Source organism: Lissotriton vulgaris, chromosome 2_1 (genome assembly GCF_964263255.1).
Source record: "Lissotriton vulgaris chromosome 2_1, aLisVul1.2, whole genome shotgun sequence".
NCBI lineage: Eukaryota > Metazoa > Chordata > Amphibia > Caudata > Salamandridae > Lissotriton > Lissotriton vulgaris.
This window is the reverse complement of record NC_141687.1, coordinates 1,189,023,971-1,189,043,306: the sequence shown is the minus strand read 5'-3', so window position 1 is coordinate 1,189,043,306 and position 19,336 is coordinate 1,189,023,971. Positions and strand designations below refer to the sequence as shown.

General features: G+C 46.1%; 1 protein-coding gene across 4 annotated transcripts in view; it reads left to right on the top strand.

Moving 5' to 3' along the window:
* Positions 1–19,336, top strand: part of NFRKB (nuclear factor related to kappaB binding protein) — a 988,461-nt gene that overhangs the window by 569,205 nt on the left and 399,920 nt on the right. For all 4 annotated transcript variants that reach the window (XM_086956902.1, XM_086956901.1, XM_086956903.1 and 1 more), the window contains one exon: positions 9,360–9,566. In XM_086956902.1, coding sequence (XP_086813028.1) covers positions 9,360–9,566 — 207 coding nt within the window. The remainder of the gene's footprint in view (positions 1–9,359; positions 9,567–19,336) is intronic.

The window sequence follows — 19,336 nt, the reverse complement described above, 5'->3', positions numbered from 1 at the left end:
GACGTTGTAGTTAGTTGCCTAATCCACTCTGTAATTACTGACTGAAAATTCAATTTTAATTGTGAGCCCTGATGACCGCAGTGTAGACAGGAGGCAGCGGTGAGCAAGGACGCACAGCCACGTGGCATTGAGTAGAGCTGCAGAGTATTGGCAATTCAGCGTGTGTGCAACCAGCGATAAGTGGTGCACTGAGTTAGTGGCACCTGAAGCAACCAGCGTATGGGCACCCTGCGATGATGTATGGTCCAGACAAGCCGCACTGGGAGCAATGTCTTTTGTCTATTGAATTCTGCCTCAATAAAGCCATGTGGCGATGACTTCTGGTGCACTGAGTTAGTAGTACCTTTGGCCCCCAGTGTGTACATAACCTGCGATGTTGTGTGGTCCGGGGGGGGGGCCGCACTGGGAGCAATAACTTTTGTCTATTGAATTCTGCCTTAATAAGGCCACATTGCGATGACTTACGGTGCAGTGAGTTAGTGGCATCTGAACCACTCAGCGTGTGTGCACCCTGCGATGATGCATAGTCCGGGGGGCCGCACTTTTGAGCAATGGGTCTTGCGTACTGGACTGCGTCATCTGCAATCACTACTCCTTCTGAATTGTGAGGCCTGCTGTACGCAGTGAAGATCGAAACCAATAGTTTGTGCAGACATAAGTTTGCAGTGCTGTGCCGCTGGGTTCGCAGGGGGCCTGTGTCGAGGAGGCCCGCTTTCATGGCAGCGGCCACGTGACAGGGTGAGGCCTGCCCCTCTGACTGACTCGTTGGCCTTCACAGATGTGAACCACGCCCAGAGCCCCGGCTTATTTATTCATACTCCTACGTTGGAGTGGCGTACGTTGGACAAGCTCACTGCGCTTCCGCTTCCAGGAGGGGACAGCATAGCTACTTTAACGAGATCTTCCCCACTGCCTGAGGTAACATGGTTGCGTCTATTGTCCACAACACTACAAGCACCAGCAGTATATGTACACATAGAGAGGAGAGTGCTCTGCATAGTGAGGTCTGTCCAGCACATCACCGCTACACTTGATATTGTTTGCATTATTATTATTGATGGGTGAGTTGTGTCCTTCACACATACTTGGTTGCCATATCTGCCAATATTCAAGTATTGTGTGGCTGAGGGACCATGCTGTTTTTGGAAGGTGCTCTGTCCTGTTCTGTGCTGCCTTGGTGGTAGTAGGGAGGGGGGTGGTCCGGGGGGACGTCCTGAGACTTGCGGCAGTGGGTGTTGTGGCCTTCATGGGTGTCTGAGCTGCATGATCAGTAACTCTATGACATATGTTGGTCTTCAGATGTGATTCTGGGCTGGGCTCCCTTTCACATTGTAGGTAGTCCGGGTTTACACCAGTAAAAGACAAATGTTAGATTCCTACTGCTGCCTGTTTTTGGATTGCACCCCAGATTTGGCAGCTCGTTGAAAATATCGGGAAGTGGTGTTTTTGTGTTATTTTTGCATGGGAACGTCTACTCTGCATATTATTACCGTTAGTTATTGCTCTCTTTTGTGGCCAATTTTTTTTGTGGAAGCTATTGCTGGAAAACTGGCGATATCGGCTGTTTTCACTAGGTTGATAATGGAGTGATAATTTAAAATCACTGAAAAAAACTGTAGCTTTAAAGAAGGTTATAATTAGAATTTAGCGTTTAAAAAGCTATTGAAATTCACTGAAAAAACCATAGGTTTCAGGGACGTTATAGTTAGTTGGACATTTCACTCATACAAAATCATAGAAATTCCGCCGTTATAGTTAGTTGAGCTAACTATAGCTCGCGCCCCCACAATGCACTGCTGATGACGTCACATATTACATCATTCATGACATGGTCAGTGACATCACTGATGACTTCTCAAATTACATCACTGATGACATCATCCACGTGAAAATCTGATGCACCTCCTCCTACCATAATAAAACCTTTGATACACCCATTCTAAAATACAGACTTCCGTTTTTGAAAGAATAGAGACACTAATACAAGTTACTATGTATGCATTCACGGATTCCTAGGTCTACACACACACCCCATCTCATTCATCCATACTGTTACTCATAGATGCAGTGACTCATCAATACAACACTATAATAGGCACTCATACACCTGTACAAACGCTCACACACCACCACTCATCCAGAGTTACTCAAACACCTAGGCAATCATGCAAAGAAACAATCGCACTTCTATTTACTCACCTATACAGTTATACACACATCCTCACTTATTCATACAGATACTAACATATACTTACTCTCTTATACAATCACTGATACAAGTACACATTGATAAAATACAGCCACTCTCACAATCACTGGTTCTCATGTATAGTCATGTATATTCTCCAACTATCACATGCCCTGTGTTTTACATATGTAGTTACTTGGAGATGTAGCAATCAGATATGCATTCACTCACAACACACCCATACACACTCACCCACTCATACAGGTGTTTCCACATGCACTCTTTAACCCATACACCCAGTGAATGAAGCACTCGCATATCTATGCACAGAGTCACACACCTCCCATCCACCCACACATACACTCAGGGACCCATACAAATACTCGTGCAACCAATCAATAATCCATATAGACAGTCATGTAGCTACTCACTAACCAATGCAGCAGCTTACACAGCAATAGATAGACTGATGCAGACCTTCACACAGTTTAGTCACTAACCCATGCATTCACTAAGATACATTTATTCACTTGTACAGTCAGTCACGCACCTACTAAATCTTCCATGCAGACACTTATACACCCACTCATTCTTCAATACATCTTGGCATATATATAAAACATATTTAAACTTTAGAGAAACACACAGTCACTGGATGAGGTAATCAGTGATGTCACTGATCATGTCATGAATGATGTAATATGTAACGTCATCAGCAGTGCATTGCGGGGGTGCGAGATGTAGTTAGCTCGACTTATTATAATGGCAGAAATTCTATGGTTTTGTATGAGTGAAATGTCCAACTAACTATAACGTCCCTGAATCCTGTGGTTTTTTCACTGAACTTCTAAGGTTTTATAAATGCTAAACCCTAACTATAACATCCCTGAAACCTCTGTTTTTTTCAGTGTATGTGTATATATATATTTATATATATCTGCATATACACACACAGACACACCCACCACACTCCCATCACCTCCTCCTCCTCCAGCTTCTGATCAGCTTAAAAATATGAGTGACACTGTAAGTCGAACTTTATTGAAATGTGATCCCTTAGGCATATTTGTATACTCATTAAACTGCTGGATAAAATGGGGATTCTGATGGATACTTCTGCCTGTGGATTCCTCACCTTTTGATTCCTCACCTTCTGAATACCCCCTGCGCCAGCATTCCGCGGGAAATTCTTTCCTAGCTCTCCACAAGCCGACGAGGACGTCACAATGGACCGGCTCCGCACGCGGCATCGTGTGACGTCACCGGAGCCACAAAAAGACCTCGTCTGCATGATGACGTCAGTTCCCTTTTTTCCGCGCCGTCGACGCCAACGGATTTTCTGGGCTCTCCATTTTCATAGAGAGAAAACTTTGTATCCTTTTTTCTGTTTCTTTAGGAAATGGCTACTTCAAGGAAAACAGGTTTTAAACCGTGTAGGGAATGTTGCGGGCACATGTCCATCACGGACCCGCACGAAGATTGCCTTTGGTGCCTTTCCTCAGACCACGATGTCGAGGAGTGCCGAAGCTGTAGGAAAATGAACCCGAAAACGATCAAGGATCGAGAGGCCAAGTTATTTATGCCCAAAGCTAAAAGGGAGAAGAGAGGAAGGAAAAGGGCGAAGTCTTCGTTTTCGCACACTTCGAGATCGAAAAACCATAAGAGGTCCAAGAGGAGACACGCTGCACGACATTGCTCTTCGAAGTCAAGAGTACCGATGTCGAAGACGAGGTCGAGGTCAGTGACTCCAGTTGAATGATCTCGAAGAAAGGATTATATTTCTCCTTCGCCTTCTCCTATTGCGACGCCGGTGTCTTCTCCAAAGACGGTGGCGTCTCCAGCTTCTGATGTCTCTTCTCATCGTAATGATTCTCCTGCTCCAGCGGCTTCGCCGACTTCGGGTGAGTCCTTTCCAGTCCATGAGACTTCACCTGTGCGGGCGCCGTCCCTGGCTCCCCAGGCTCCAGTTCAGCCTCAGGTGACACCCCGTCAGGAAGTGCGGATCCTTACCCTCCTTTTCCTGCTCTTGGTGCTGATTCATCGCATTTTCTAAATGCTATGTTTGGCATGTTTGCAAGAGCCTCGAATCCATCCGGCGTGCCTTATGGCCCTGTGGGTCCGTTGGCTTTTAATCTGGGAGTAACTCAATACTATCCCCAGGCTCCTTTTATGCCATTTATGCCGTCGACTCCGGCTTGCCATTTTCCGGCGCCGAGGTCCTCCACTCCGGCTCCGCGGACTCCCATCTGTGGTTGGGTCGACTCCACAGCGAGGTCGGTCGATGCCGAGGATCGACACAGAGGCTCCTGCAGCGACGTCACTGTTGTGTTCTCCGACGTCGCATATGGCACCACCGACCCCATTGCCTAAACATCGCTCCAAGAGAGAGGCACAAAGGTTAATTGAGGAGGAGGAATATCTGCATGAGCAAGAGGAAGGTGAAATTTTAGATTCTGTGGATAATTTTGAAGGCCTTCAGGATGCAAGTGACCTTGACACTTCCCCTGAGTATAATCTACCTTGTGCTTCTGGTGATATAATCCAAGACGTGACACCTTACCATGTGGTGATGAGGAAGGCGGCTGATTTGTTGGGTCTTATACTTCCGACAGCGGAGGTCAAGTCTAACATTCTTACAGAGGTTTTGAATAAACCATTTTCTTCCTCTGAACCTCTGGTTCCTTTTACAGAAGTTTAACAGAGCCAATTTTGGAGGTTTAGCAGGAACCTTTGTCCGCTCCGGCTGTATCTAGATCAATCTCAAGAAGGTACAGACCTGCACCTAGTGATCTGGTGTTCTTGTCGTCTCACCCAACACCTGAGAGTCTGGTAATACAAGCATCTTGCTTGAAGCAGTCTTCTAGCACGTTCCCAACTATATTGGGTGACAGAGATTCTAAGAAAATGGAGCAAGGAGCAAAAAAGGTGTTTTCTTCTGCCAGTATGGCTTTAAAATCTACAAATGCGACTTGCCTTTTAGGTAGATACATCCATGCTTTAATGGACTCTGTTGTTCAGTTGGCTCCTAAGTTACCTGAGGAAGACCGTGGCAACTTCTTGGAGGTCCTTTCTGACTCACAAGTTGCAGCTTGCCAAGTAATTCAATCAGGCATGGATACTGCTGACTCTGTGGCACGTATTATGGGTTCATCAGTAGCAACAAGGAGGCAAGCTTGGCTCCATTCTTCGGGCTTTTCTGCTGATGTACAGGCCACGCTGTTAGATCTTCCATTTGATGGCTCAAGACTTTTTGGTTCGAAGGCGGACTCTGCCTTAGAGCGTTTCAAAGACAGCAGGGCTACTGCAAGATCTTTAGGCCTCCAGGTACAGTCTAGAGGCTATGGCTATAAAAGATATCAGCGATTTGGGAGATCTGCTTCCTTTTTTGGATGACAGCAGTCCTAGCAGAGTCAACAACAACAAAATCCTTTGCACAAGTCATACAGGGGAAGAAATAAGAGGCCTCAGAGGAGCAAATCGTCAGCCAACTTCTTCGTCCTCCTCTACCTCCCCTCCCACCACTGTTGGTACACCAGGAAAGCAGCTCTAGATTACCCATCTTGTAGCATGTTGGTCCGGTTGGAGGTCGGGTGTCCCATTTTCTGCAAGATTGGAGACTTATCACTTCTGATCGTTGGGTCTTGAATCTTGTGGAGAATGGGTACGCCCTCCCTTTCTTGAAGTTTCCTCCTCCTTACCCTCCTCGGCGGAGTGGGTGTTCAGAGGACCATTTACTGCTTTTACAGCAGGAGGTTCTTGCATTGCTTCAAAAAGTTGCAATAGAGGTGGTTCTGGAGCAGGAAAGGGGTCAGTGTTGGGGGTCCCGGTATTTTCTGATCTCCAAGAAGGATGGTCGTTTGAGTTCAATCTTAGACCTCAGGATTTTGAACCTTTACCTAAGAGAGGAGAAGTTCAAAATGTTAACCTTAGCACAGGATCTTCTTGCACTGCAACAGGAAGACTGGATGGTGTCTATCGATCTGCAGGATGTGTACTTTCATCTTCCCATCCTAAGGTTGCATCGAAAGTATCTCCGGTTCATGGTAGGTTCGCAACACTACCAGTTTGCGGTCCTCCCGTTCGGTCTTACTTCAGCACCTCGTGTCTTTACAAAGGGAATGGCAGTGGAACGGCGCATCTCAGAAGATTAGGGGTGCCTGTTTTCCCCTACCTGGACGACTGGCTGCTCAAAGCAGAGTCTCCAGAGTTGGTTTCGCGCCACTTGCAAGTGACAACTCAGCTGTTGTTCAAATTGGGTTTCTCGATAAATGTACCCAAATCTCACCTGGTGCCTTCTCAGCACAGCCTGTTTATAGGTGCAATACTGGACACAACTGTATGTCGAGCATACCCGCCTCCGCATAGGATTCTCGACATACAGGAAATGATTCCTTTGTTTCACGATGGAGCGGTTGTTCCAGTCCTGAAGGTTCTTCGCCTGCTCGGTCTGTTCGCTTCCTGCATTCTGTTGGTCGACCATGCACGTTAGCGTATGAGAGCACTTCAGTGGTGCCTCCGCAGGTAGTGGTATCAAAGCAATGGAGATCTTGGGGAGAAGGTCAAAATCTCCAGAGAAGCTGCAGCGGAGCTGTCTTGGGGGATTGTACAGGGCAACCTGTCTCAAAGAAAGCCCTTTCAGCTTCCTCCACCGGTGGTCACAGTAATCACGGATGCCTCCACTCTAGGGTGGGGTGCTCATCTAGGGGAACTGGAGGTCAAAGGTTTTTGGTCTCCAAAGGAAAGGTTGCTTCAAATCAACCTTTTGGAATTGCGGGCGATACGTTTGGCGCTCAAGGCCTTTCTCCCTTCCCTTCGCGGTCGTTCGGTTCAGGTCATGTCGGACAACACCACCGTGATGTGGTACATCAACAAACCGGGAGGAGTAGGGTTTGCTCCGTCTCTGCCGAGAAGCGTTGCAACTCTGGTCCTGGGCTCAGGGCCAACGGATTTGCATGTTTGCAAATCATCTGGCCGGGGTGCTGAATGTTCGTGCGTACAGTCTCAGTCGGCTTTACTCTGCCGATCAAGAGTGGCGGCTTCACCCGGAGGTGGTCCATCACATCTTTCAGATGTGGGGGTCTCCTCGGTTGGACCTGTTTGCCACTCTCGAGAACACGCACTGGCCGTTGTTCTACAGTATCCAGCGTCCGTTGCAGGAACGTTGGGGGACGGCTTTCAGTTGAGTTGGAGTTCACAACTCCTTTACGCGTTTCCTCCCATACCCTTGATTCCTCAGGTTTTGAGGAAGATTCGCCAAAACCGAGCCCAAGTTGATTTGATCGTCCGGGATTGGCCAAGAAGGGTGTGGTACACAGACCTACTTCACCTCTCATTGCACCCTCCGCTCCGCCTCCCTCTCAGGGCAGACTTCCGCTCGCAGTGGCAGGGGCAGGTTTTACACCCCCACCTCCAGAGCCTGCACCTTCATGCCTGGAGATTAGTGGATGTTATTTTATCATCAAGACGACACTCCACTAAATCTGTTTACTCTTCGCGCTGGTCCAGGTTTGTGAAGTGGTGTGGAGAGAGGGATATCGATCCTCTTAAGACCCGTTTATCTAACATTTTGGAATTTTCACTTTCTTTGGCGCAGCAAGGTTGTGCTGTTGCTACTGTCAAAGGCTATTTATCGGCTTGTCAGCCTTTATATGTTTGCCCGATCAGCCTTCTTTATTTAAGTACCCCATTATCATGAGGTTCATTAAGGGCCTTACAAATTTGTTTCCTCCCACTCCTTATATTATGCCACAGTGGGATTTGAATGTAGTCCTTACGTTTCTAATGGGTTCTCCATTTGAGCCTCTTCACTCTTGCCCGTTGAGGCTTCTTACTTTTAAAACGTTTTTCTTGATTTCCATTACCTCGGCTAGGAGGGTAAGTGAGCTTCAGGCTCTTAGCTCCAAACCTCCTTTCCTGACTGTTCTTTCGGATAAGTTGGTTCTAAGAACCAGGGCTGCTTTCCTTCCCAAAGTGGTTACCCCTTTTCACATGGGACAATCTATTACTTTGCCTACTTTTTATTCTCCCCCTCATCCTTCCAAGAACGAAGAAAGGTTGCATCGATTGGACCCTAAAAGAGCTATCAGCTTTTATTTGGATCGGACTAGTGATCTAAGACTGGATGACCAGCTCTTTGGTGGCTATGTTGGGAAAATGAAATGCAAGGCAGTGCACAAGAGGACGTTGTCAAGGTGGATCATCTTGTGCAACAAGATTTGCTACGCCCTGGCCAAGAAAGAACCTCCAGAAGGTATAAGAGCTCATTCTACAAGAGCTAAGCCTACTTCTTCTGCTTTGGCTAGAGGTGTTCCTGTTCTTGACATATGTAAAGCAGCAACTTGGGCCTCCTTCCACACCTTTGCAAAGCATTACTGTTTGGATTCTGAGGTTAGGAGGGATGGCCATTTTGCTCATTACGTTTTGCAGGATTTTTTGGTCTAGTCAGGTGGACACCCTCCTCCGGGAGAGGTACGGCTTTGGGAATCTATTCAAAAGGTGAGGAATCCACAGGCAGAAGTATCCATCAGAAGAACTAGTTACTTACCTTTGGTAACTCTTTTTCTGGTGGATACAATATCTGCCTGTGGATTCCTCACGCTCCCACCCGCCTCCCCATTGTCCACCTGTTTCTACCCAAAAAAAAAGGAGTAAAAGAGAAATGTTTTATTTAATTCATGTTTAAGTATATTTATGAGAAATGCTTTATGCTAGCTTTTTCTGTTTGGCTTTTTTTGGTTATGCAATTGTGATTTTGCATTTGTGTATGTTTATATTTGATGTTATGTATGTATTTGAAAATGAGTCGGTCCGCCCGTCTGCCTCGGTGGCACGGAAAAAATGGGTGAAACTGACGTCATCACGCCGACGAGGTCCTTTTGTGGCTCCGGTGACGTCATGCGATGTCGCCTGCAGAGCCGGTCCATTGTGACCTCCTCGTCAGCGTGGGGACAGCTAGGAAAGAATTTACCACTGAATGCTAGCCCCGGGGGTATTCAAAAGGTGAGGAATCAAAAGGTGAGGAATCCACAGGCAGATATTGTATCCACCAGAAAAAGCGTTACCAAAGGTAAGTAACTTGTTCTTCTGGGCCTCGGGTTTCAGTGGCTAGGAGCACTTTAATGTGATTTTCAGTATTTCTTGTCATGGTAACTTGTCCCCTTCATTTTTCTAGACCATGGTTAGTGTGCCGATGAAGACTCAGGTTGGCCCAAGCACCATACAAGTACAGAGAGCAGCATCCTCTCTGATGGGTCCCGGAAGCATCACTGTGACTGGAATCAGCACTGTGCCCAGCACAACCAAATCAGCCACAAGTTCCCCGCCTGGCAGCACTTCTGCAGTACTCCGGAACCTCACAGGCCAGAATGTTCTCAAACAGGTGGGGAACTACACGTTGCATGCAGTAATGTAGAATATGTTGCAAATTCGAATTCACATGGGAGTGCACAAATGTTATATTAATGCTTTAAAGCACACAGTTTGCTACTTGTTCGACCTAGGTATTTTAGGGTTTCCACAGTCTGAGTCATCCTGTGATGATTTGTTCTGGGTATCGTGCTGTGATTCGTCCTTGTTATGTTGAATGAGCTGTGCTGCTTTGTTTTGAGCTTCTTGCCTATGTTTAAAGGGAGTCTTCTACCTTTGTTTTTGGCTCTTTGGAGATGTTAGAGAAAAAATTATTCTGTCCTTATTCTACAATCAGTTTATATCTCTTTTTTTAAACTTTATTTTCCAATTTTATTGTACAATAAGGCGTAAACAATATCAGTGCGGTACAATGTCAGGCGTTTCATCACATAGCAATAACATACTATAATATGCAAATCTCAATAGGAGGTAACACAATTGGAAGGCTAGTCCAAATAGTAAAAGAACAGCATCATCCAAGCCCCTGGTTCGTCCTTTCAAAAAATGTACCACTAATTCAATTTGAAATGAAATGTAGAATTTACCTAATTTATCTTCTGTGTCAACCAATGATACGTGCACATAATAGAAAGGTGAGTAGAGGGCGCATTAAATGACAGGAGTCACATGTCCAACACTGTAGCCCATCACCCCACCCTCTCTGTTACTATGCCGCTTTCAATCTGTGTGGCGGAATCTCGACATCTCTCAGCAATATATGCCCTATATGGGCCCCATATTTCTTTGGGGCGGGAGGAGCTTGGCATTAGGGAAGCGTAAATTTCGCAATTTACATTACAATATGCCAGGCTACGCAGCCAGGCCTGTAAGGTGGGATCAGTCTTTTACCAGCCCTATCTCTCGCTTAGCTAACAGAAACCCAAGTGCAGCAAACCTCCTGACCTTTTTGGGAAACAATCAGTTTATATCTAACTCTAAGAGTTGCCATATATTTTCCAGCCTGAATAAACTGATGCCCATACTTGTTGAATGTTTCATACTGATCCGGGGACCGACACTTATATCAGCAGTACATAGGACAGTTACGATTTGCTTGCCAGACTAAGAGGAATTCCATCTTCTCTCAAGTGAGATCACCTTACGAGCCAAATCTGATTTGCTGACGTAGCACATGGACTTGAGTCCGTCTGACATCAATGGTGGATCAGATGCGATCCATTTCCTACAGATTTCCCTTCTTCCCTGCAGTCGCAGGAAAAAAATCAACTTTTCATAATTCCTGCTCACCTTATCACATGATATTAATAGATCAGTCCCAAATAGCAACAGGTTCTGGCTTACATTGATTTCAAATTCAGCGATGTCCTTTAGAACTTTACTTACATCTTTCCAGAAGGGCATTAGTATTGGGCAGTCTACCAACATGTGCTTATCATCAGCTTCTGGCCAGCCACACCTCCCACTTTATAGGATCTCTTGCATGAATTTGGCCAGTTTGAAAGGTATCTGATAAGCTCTATGAAGAGTGAAGAAGTGATTCCTTTTTAATGATGCAGGTTTTACTGTTGAATAAAGTAGACTCCGAGATACTTACCATAATTATTCTTTCGCAAGCTCTGACAAGTCTTTTTCCTATATCCTGTCAACTTCTTATCTTTATTTCAGCAACAATATCCTAGTACCATGTGGAGAAATCTTTCTTAAGTTACCTATTATCCTCCAAATGATCGACACAATCCCCTTGGGTCCAGTGATTTTCCTCTGAAAGCTTTTGGGACGTCCACCATAAGCAGACCTGGAGGCATTTGAATTTTTTAGATTATCCATTAGACAGATCAGAGAATGCCTGCCAGGCATTAGGAGCTGTTTCATTCCTTAGTTCCTCCAGGTGCTACAGTTCCCATTACAGAGAGTGTGACTGAGCTTGCCTTGAAGGTCCTGGGAGAATCCTAAATAGGTGCCAGGTATTCATAATAGTGTATCTCAAATATGTTTTTCCAATAGACCCACAGCTTAAGAACTATGAGAAATACCTTCTGTCTTACTCATTCTAAATATTTTGGGTCCCGACCTTTCAAATCCGTCATGTGCAAGCACAACCATATACAATCGCCCCATGTAGGGTTCATACAGTTTCCTAGCTAGGACACAAAAGTTCTTGAGCTGGATTGCATAATAATATATATGGAAATAGTAAAGAGTCTAGCCCCCTTGTTTTACATTCTTTCTTAGCTTTTAGCAGGCTATCCTAGCCCCTTTGAATGACCAAAAAAATCTTAGCCTCCCTTGCAGTTTCTGGATCTGTGTTTTGGGGAATGTCGATGGTATGGTGTTATACAAAAAGTTAACTTTGGGAAACATCAACATCCTAATAATATTTACCCTCCAATAGATACCTAATGGCAGGTTCTCACATCTTCTGAGAAGGGCCTCTATATCTTTGCCAATCTTACACAGGTTTTCTATTGCTAGATTGTCCAGATTCTGTGTTATTTGGACACCTAAATATTGAATTTGCATCTTGCTTGCCCATGTCATAACTTCTCCCTGTTGATTGAGTATCCAAATATTCTCCTAAACTCTTGAGCTTGCTGTTAGAGTTTTGGAATGAAATGCTTATGTTCAGAAGTATACAAAATTATATTGTCTCATTATAATGCAATTTTAGTCAGTAGTCCTGGAGCTTCAACGGAAGCATGGCCTTATCTAGACGGATCATCTGAGCAAAAGGCTCAACATACAGATCAGAGTATACCAGCAAGAGTGGACACCTCTGCCTAGTGCCTCTAGATATCAGGTGTGTTGCAGTAAGATTACCATTAATCAGTATCTTGGCTGCTGGTACCTTTTATAGGGTTAGTATTGTCTTGATGACATTGCTGTTAAAGCTATAGTTTGTCAAAACATCCCATAGATAGACACAATTTACTCTGTTGAATGCCTTTGCGGTGGTGATCGTCAGGGAGAGATTGAAAGTCTCATCCATATCTATGGACTCTATGAGAAGATGGGTCAACTCATGGAGCGGTCTTCCAGGGATGAATCCGTTCTAGTAAGGATGGGTGATTTTATGTATAATACTCAACAACCTTTGAACCAGAGAACTTGGTGGTTCAAACCTCTACTTCCCACGTAAATCCTGGTTCATTCCCTACAGACCCCTGGATAGGGAATCCAAGAGGCTGGACAGGAAGTAAGATGTTGTCCTCCCCCAGCTTGGCACTGCGGTCCATGAACACTGTGGGCCGCCTTTTGGGCAGTTACTCCCATTCTTTATAGGACTTGGCAAAGAAGGCCCAGGCCATACTCTCATAGGCTTTTGCCGAGGGGAGAGACTCAGCTAAAATCTGATGTGCTCATGTCAATCTAATCCCAGAAGTTAATTCCACAGGCAGCCAGAGGCACACAGAATGCAAAGCAAGAAAGTGCCCACTTTTTAAAAGTGGTATTTTCCAGCACACAGTTTAACACCTTGGCTGCTAGGCGTTTTCCCCCCCCTGTGCTGAAAATTGCCATTTTGCTGGTGTCATGACGAGCTCAGCTCGTCATCAGCACAGCTCAACTGTGCATCATGACGAGCTGAGCTCGTCATGAGCATCGAAAGGGTTAAAAACCATATTAACTAAAATATGGTATTTTTATATCCTGAGTTCAGGGAACCTAAACTACAAATTTCCATCTCTTCCCAATTTATAGTAACACTTGCAAAATGTTGCAAGGCTGCTCCAATGATGACCTATGGGAGAGGCAGCCTTTCAATAGTGAAAAGCAAAATTGGCAGTATTTTATCATCAGGACATGTAAAACACGATAAGACATGTCCTACCTTTTACATACACTGCACCCTGCCCATGGGGCTACCTTGGGCCTACTTTAGGGGTGACTTACATGTAAGAAAAGGGAAGGTTAGGGTCTGGTAAGTTGGTGCACTTGTCAGGTCGACATTGCAGTTAAAAACTGTGCACGCTTACACTGCAGTGGTGTGTCTGAGACACATTTGATAGGCTACCTGTGTGGGTGGCATAACCAGTGCTGAAGGCCCACCAGTAGCATTTGATTTACAGGCCTTGGGCACACACAGTGCACTTTGCTAGGGGTTTACCAGTAAAGCAAATATACCAATCATGGGAAACCAATCCCAACACATTTCACAGTAGCAGCACTTGCACTTTAGCACTGGGTAGCTGTGAAAAAGTGTGCAGAGACACTAAACCAGCAAAACGAAGTCCAGCTACCATCAAAACAGAAGGCCGGAAAGCAAAAAGACAAGGGGAAACACGCCAAAAGGTGCCAGGTCTAACACATGTCACCTTCATCTGAAAGTAGGGAGAACTACCCACCCACGTGGGAGTTCTCTTCACTAAGGTGAAAGAACCTTGACAGACCATCAGCATTAGCGTGTTCTATGCCAGGGCGGTGTTACATCATAAAGTCCATTCCCTGTAGGGAGACGGACCACCTCAACAGTTTTGGATTCTCACCCCTCATCTGCATTAACCATCTGAGGGGCCTTTGGTGTGTCTGAAGCCCAAAGTGAGTCCCAAACAAGTAGGGTCTTAGCTTCTTCAGTGCTCAGGCCACAACAAAAGCTTCACACTCAGTTGCACCACCTCTGTTCCCTGGGGAGTAGCCTTCTGCTCAGGAAGACTGCTGGCTGGTCTAGGCCCTCTTTGTTCAGTTGTGGGAACATCGCGCCCACACCATGCTGAAGCAGCTGTCTGCAGGACAAATTCTTTCGAGAAGTCCGGTGCATTGAACGAGTGCGCCGTGCACATGGCTGCTTTCAGGGTATCAAAAGCAGTCTGACGGTCATCAGTACAGATCACTTTCCTTGGCTGCTTCCTGGAAGTCAACTCAGTCAAGGTGGCAACAATGGTGCCATAGCCAAGTCTTCAATAATATATAGTGAGACCTAAAAGGGCTCTCACCTCTGTCTGGGTCTAGGGGGAGCTCCCAAGTCAAAATGTTGTCACTTAGGTTGTAGGCGCACCACCTAGCCACTTCCTACCTGGTGCACTAAGTACACCACAGACCCCTGCCTTATCTAGCACTTGCTAACCTTGATAGTGAGGCCTGCTTTCTGCAGAGCCTTCAACACTTCCCAGAGATGGCGCAAGTGATCTTTCCAGCAAGAACTGATCGCTGCGATGTCATCCAGGTAGGAAGCACTGTAATCCCCTAGTCCAGCCAACACCTGGTTGACCAACCTCTTAAAGGTGACCGGGGAATTCTTCAGCCCAAAGGATATCACCCTGAACTGGTAGTGACCCTCTTGCATTGAGAATGCAGACCTCTCCTTGGCCCCATCAGTCAGGGCAATCTGCCAGCATCCAGACGTTAAATAAACGTATTGAGGCACCTGGCGGCTCTCAACAGATCTCCCACAGTAGTCTACGCAGAACCAAAGTTCCTGAGTGGCACTGGGTGCAACAGCCTTTGGGACCAAGGCCAGTGGGCTGGCCAAGGACTGTTGGAGGGCTCTATTACCCCTAGCGCATACATCTTCAAAACCTCTTTGACCCTCTGAATCAATCTGTACATTTTGTGCTTTACAGGAGGATTGTCCCTAGTGTCCACATCATGGGTACTCCAGTAGGTGACACCTGAAGTCATGGAGAACAACATGGCACACTGCCCCAACAGCTGGTGACAGTTACTTAGCTGCACCGAGGTTAGTGTAGGGGAAAGGTTCACACCTTCCACTAACCCATCTTGCACCATGGCAGACAGGAGGTCAGGGAGAGGTTCACTCTCCTCTTCCACCCCATTATCTGTTGCCAGGAGCATGCTTACCAGGGTCGGTTCCTCTATGGGAGCGTTAGGGTTGTTGCCTCCCTGTATTTGTTACTTTTCCTACCCGTATTAAATGTAAAAACAAATGTTTTCTGCCTCGCAGCAGCAGTACTTTTTATTTTGTCTTGTGTAGTAAATTGCCATGACGGTTTGTACAGGTGCCTTTCACCGCCCAAACCCTCATGCGCACTTGCAAGGCGGACTCTTACTCACAATTAGTGAGCTGAGGGGAGGAAAATCACAGCTGCAGCCCTTTTGGTCTTCTATGGAGCGTTGAGTGTGCCTGACCTAGCCAATCCTGGGGCTCCTCAGCTGCCTCAGGATTGGCCCAGAAGGCGTGGGCAGGCCTTTCTCTAGTCCTGCTCTGAACACAAGACATTGTAGGTGGGAGGAACAGGATATGGCCAATCACTGTTCAGCTTTATTATAAATCTCTGCAGTGATTGAGCATTATCTGTCCCTTGCTCTCTTCCCTCTTCTTGCCCAGAGCCATTAACGGCATTGTGCACATCGTAATGGCAAGAGATAGTCCCTTCTGACCTCGCACCCCAGGTAGCTGGGTAGGACTTCAGCTCCTGCAGTAGATGGCTGTTGTCACGCCGTCCCATCAGCACTCGTTGTGTTGGAAATGAAATAATAGGAGGTAAAATTAAATGATGAGTTCAGAGCTTTTGAGTAAACATTCACTTCTCTCCCACCGTCAGGTGCACACCTTTGCATGTCTACTCCTCCTTCCTTGCCACCCCCTCCTCTGAGCCTCTATCCACCCTATGAATGTTTACCTTGTCTTTACTTCTCCAACCCCCAAACCTTCCTTCCTTTTGCTTCTCTCTCAGCTCTCCTTTCCTCTTCCTTTCTTCTCTGTATCTCCCCCCTCATCCTTTCATTTACTGTTCCCCTCCCCAAAAGAAACAGAGGTAACAAGAAAATCCACCCCTCCCAACATGGAAGTCTGAGCCGCCTCCTCACCTCTGTACAGTTGGCTTCAGGTAAGGTATCTCATCCCCCTTTTGCTGGGCACCAACAAGCACAATCAGTCCCTCTGAGGCAGAGCACCAGCTGTTTCCTTATCTCTTGGGCATCTAAACATCTAAACACAGCCAAGACTCCGACCATCTGTCTGCAGCGGCATCCATTTTAGCATCTCCCAGGCTCCGACCACCCCTACCCACCACTCACGATCTCCCGAGGGCTTAACCATAATACCCCACACTCAGACCCCGCCTCCCTTCCTGCCTGGCCACCACCAGGGTCTGGCAAAAGCCCTGAAGAGGCGAAAGGCTGCGTTTGCATTCAGCTCACTCATCACCCGGCTGACGAGCCTCTAGGGAGGGGGTGAGAGGGGTCTGAGGCAGAGCCAACATCAAAAAAGATCTGTGGACAGATTTCAACAGCAGGTGCTATAACACACTGAGCTACCAGCTCGTGCATGTTACGAGAACGAGATTCACACAACAGATCTGTTGTCAGCGGAGGGTAATAATACCAGTCTTTGCATTGAGGTTATCTCATTCTAAATCACATACTTATGGTGCCAGTTTTGTTGTTATTGCACCTTAAACACAAGCATGGGGCGGTGACTATTTCAGGAACTTTGCTTGTGACATAACAACCAACCCAACTTTGACACCTACCACTCTCAAAACTCAACAGCCGCCACTGATAATTCAGACCTCTAAAAGTGAGGTCTGAGACAGTTCACATGTAAAACACTCTGTGGTGTAGTTCCTATATCCCTGATAGGCTCTGCGCATTGGAATAATATACACTATAGATTTGACATAGTACTGAGGTCAGCATGTCTCTATCGAGTACATTAAACTTAATTACTTGTGTGTGCCAGCTAACTCAGAGGTCACTAGAAACTTCTCGAATGAACAAGAAAGGATTCGTTTCTGACAACAGCATAAACATGACAACTTTGTTTACCTTAGAATCGGAACAATTTCTGAATCGTGGAAACAATAGATAACCGTTTAACTCAGTCAATCGTGCATGCTTAGTTTCTACAGAGTTTACACAGAAATATGTAGACGGGCATTTCAATAAAAAGGGTTTATTGAACAGTCTACAATCCACTATCTCCTGTCTGGGGTGGTGTGACACCTCCCTGTGACAGGAAACCCTTTGTCCAGGCCTCCTTGGCTGAGTTTCGGTCAGCAGCAGGAGGTCAGACCCGTGTCTGTGGCAGAAGCATCCATTTTGTGGTGCTGAGGCTCATTTTAAAATTAACCGCGTTTTAGCAAAGTAACATGTCGTCTCCCTCTAGAGGGGTGGAATGCTATCCCCGTCGACAGGACTGTCGAGGGGATAGTATTCCAAATCGTATGACACCTTACACGACATGTTTTGATAAAGCCAAACCAAAGTTAACATATAACCGCGAGGATTATAATGCACTTAATAGTATATGGTATGGCATTATCCCGGAACAGCTTAGGGAATTGGTCCCGACAGCTGCAGACAGGCTCAGCTCATGCTAGAGCACCATCTCACATAAAACCAAGCACTTTGCCTCCGGGATTGTTAAGGCCTGCCATAGGAGTGACTTATAGGTATGTATGTGTCTAGATTGGTTTAGATATAGGCATACTATACCTAAGCAAGGGGTGATTACACCACCTTTCCCCCAGCTGAGTGATCAGCCAGTTGTGTCAATTTTGGATAGCCAGCCAGGGGTGGCAAAAGATATGCTGCAGCCCCTGGTAGGCCTTGGATGCACCTATGCCCTAGGCACCTATAGTGCACTGTACAGGGGCTGATAAGGTGACCCAAGCCAATTTAGTTATGCACCTAGGGTACATGGAATCCATTTTACAGAGAGAGCAGATAGCCTGGGGCCCTGATTAGCAGGGAGCCAGGCCAACTAAGTCGAAAACCAGCTAAACACAAGGCAAAACATCTGGGGTAACCATAGTCAGGTAGCCACCTTCCTACACTAGTCAACAAAGGGATCCAGTGGAGAATGACATGCTGTCCAGTATGAAGCATAAAATGGTCACCTTGCACTGGCTCGGGCTGTAAAATAAGAAGGTACAAATGGGGAAGAACGCAAGAATCAGGGAAAAGGGTGGTATAATTGAAGGGCATAGGTATATGAGTTTCAACCATACTATTAACCCAGTGAGTGTACATCTTAGTTTCACCGACCCCCATGTCCAGACCAACTCACTGGGAATACCAGAAACCCCAAGCTCCAATTTCAACCTGATGCCACAGAAGGGAATGTATCCTAATTTTATTGACCCCCATGTTCAGACCAACTCACCAGGATTACAAGAAACTTTAAGCTTTGGAAACAACATGGTATCAGATGAGGGAGCCCTATGGGAAATATATAGCACTATGGGAAGTATAGAGCCCTATGGGAAAGTATATAAAGTACCTACAGGGAAGTATATAGCCCTATGGGAAAGCCCTATGGAAAATATATAGCCCTATGGGAAACATATAGCCCCATGGGAAGTATATAGCCCTATGTGAAAGTACAGCAGTGAACAGGTTGGGGAAGACTATTGCTACAGATTGACATCCGTGTTGGTATCCCAGCAAGACAACACAGAACTTCTAAGCTGAGGATATTATTGTGGAATGTCGCGAGCCTCAAAATCAAACGGGCCTGTCTCGACTGTTTTTTTTTTGTAGATCTATTTGAAATATGCATGTTTCAGGAAACATCAGCAATGGATGAGGTGTCGCGCATGGGTTCGAGGCATATAGAATAGCGGTCACCTCAAGGGGAAGGGGAAAGGGAAAGTCATCCGGGGGGGTTATGTATCTGGGTAGGTTTCCATTTGGGTTGTACGGCGCAACAGCAGGAGTCCCTCTCAGATGATATCCTGTGCATACTACTTACCTCTTTATCAAACATTACAATAGCTCTGATAATGTTTACGCTAGGCCTGTGAGGCCCAGCCAAGAATCCTTGAGCCTAGATCAAATAGATCGCCTTATTCCTACTCTTACCATAGATGTCCTGTTGGTTAT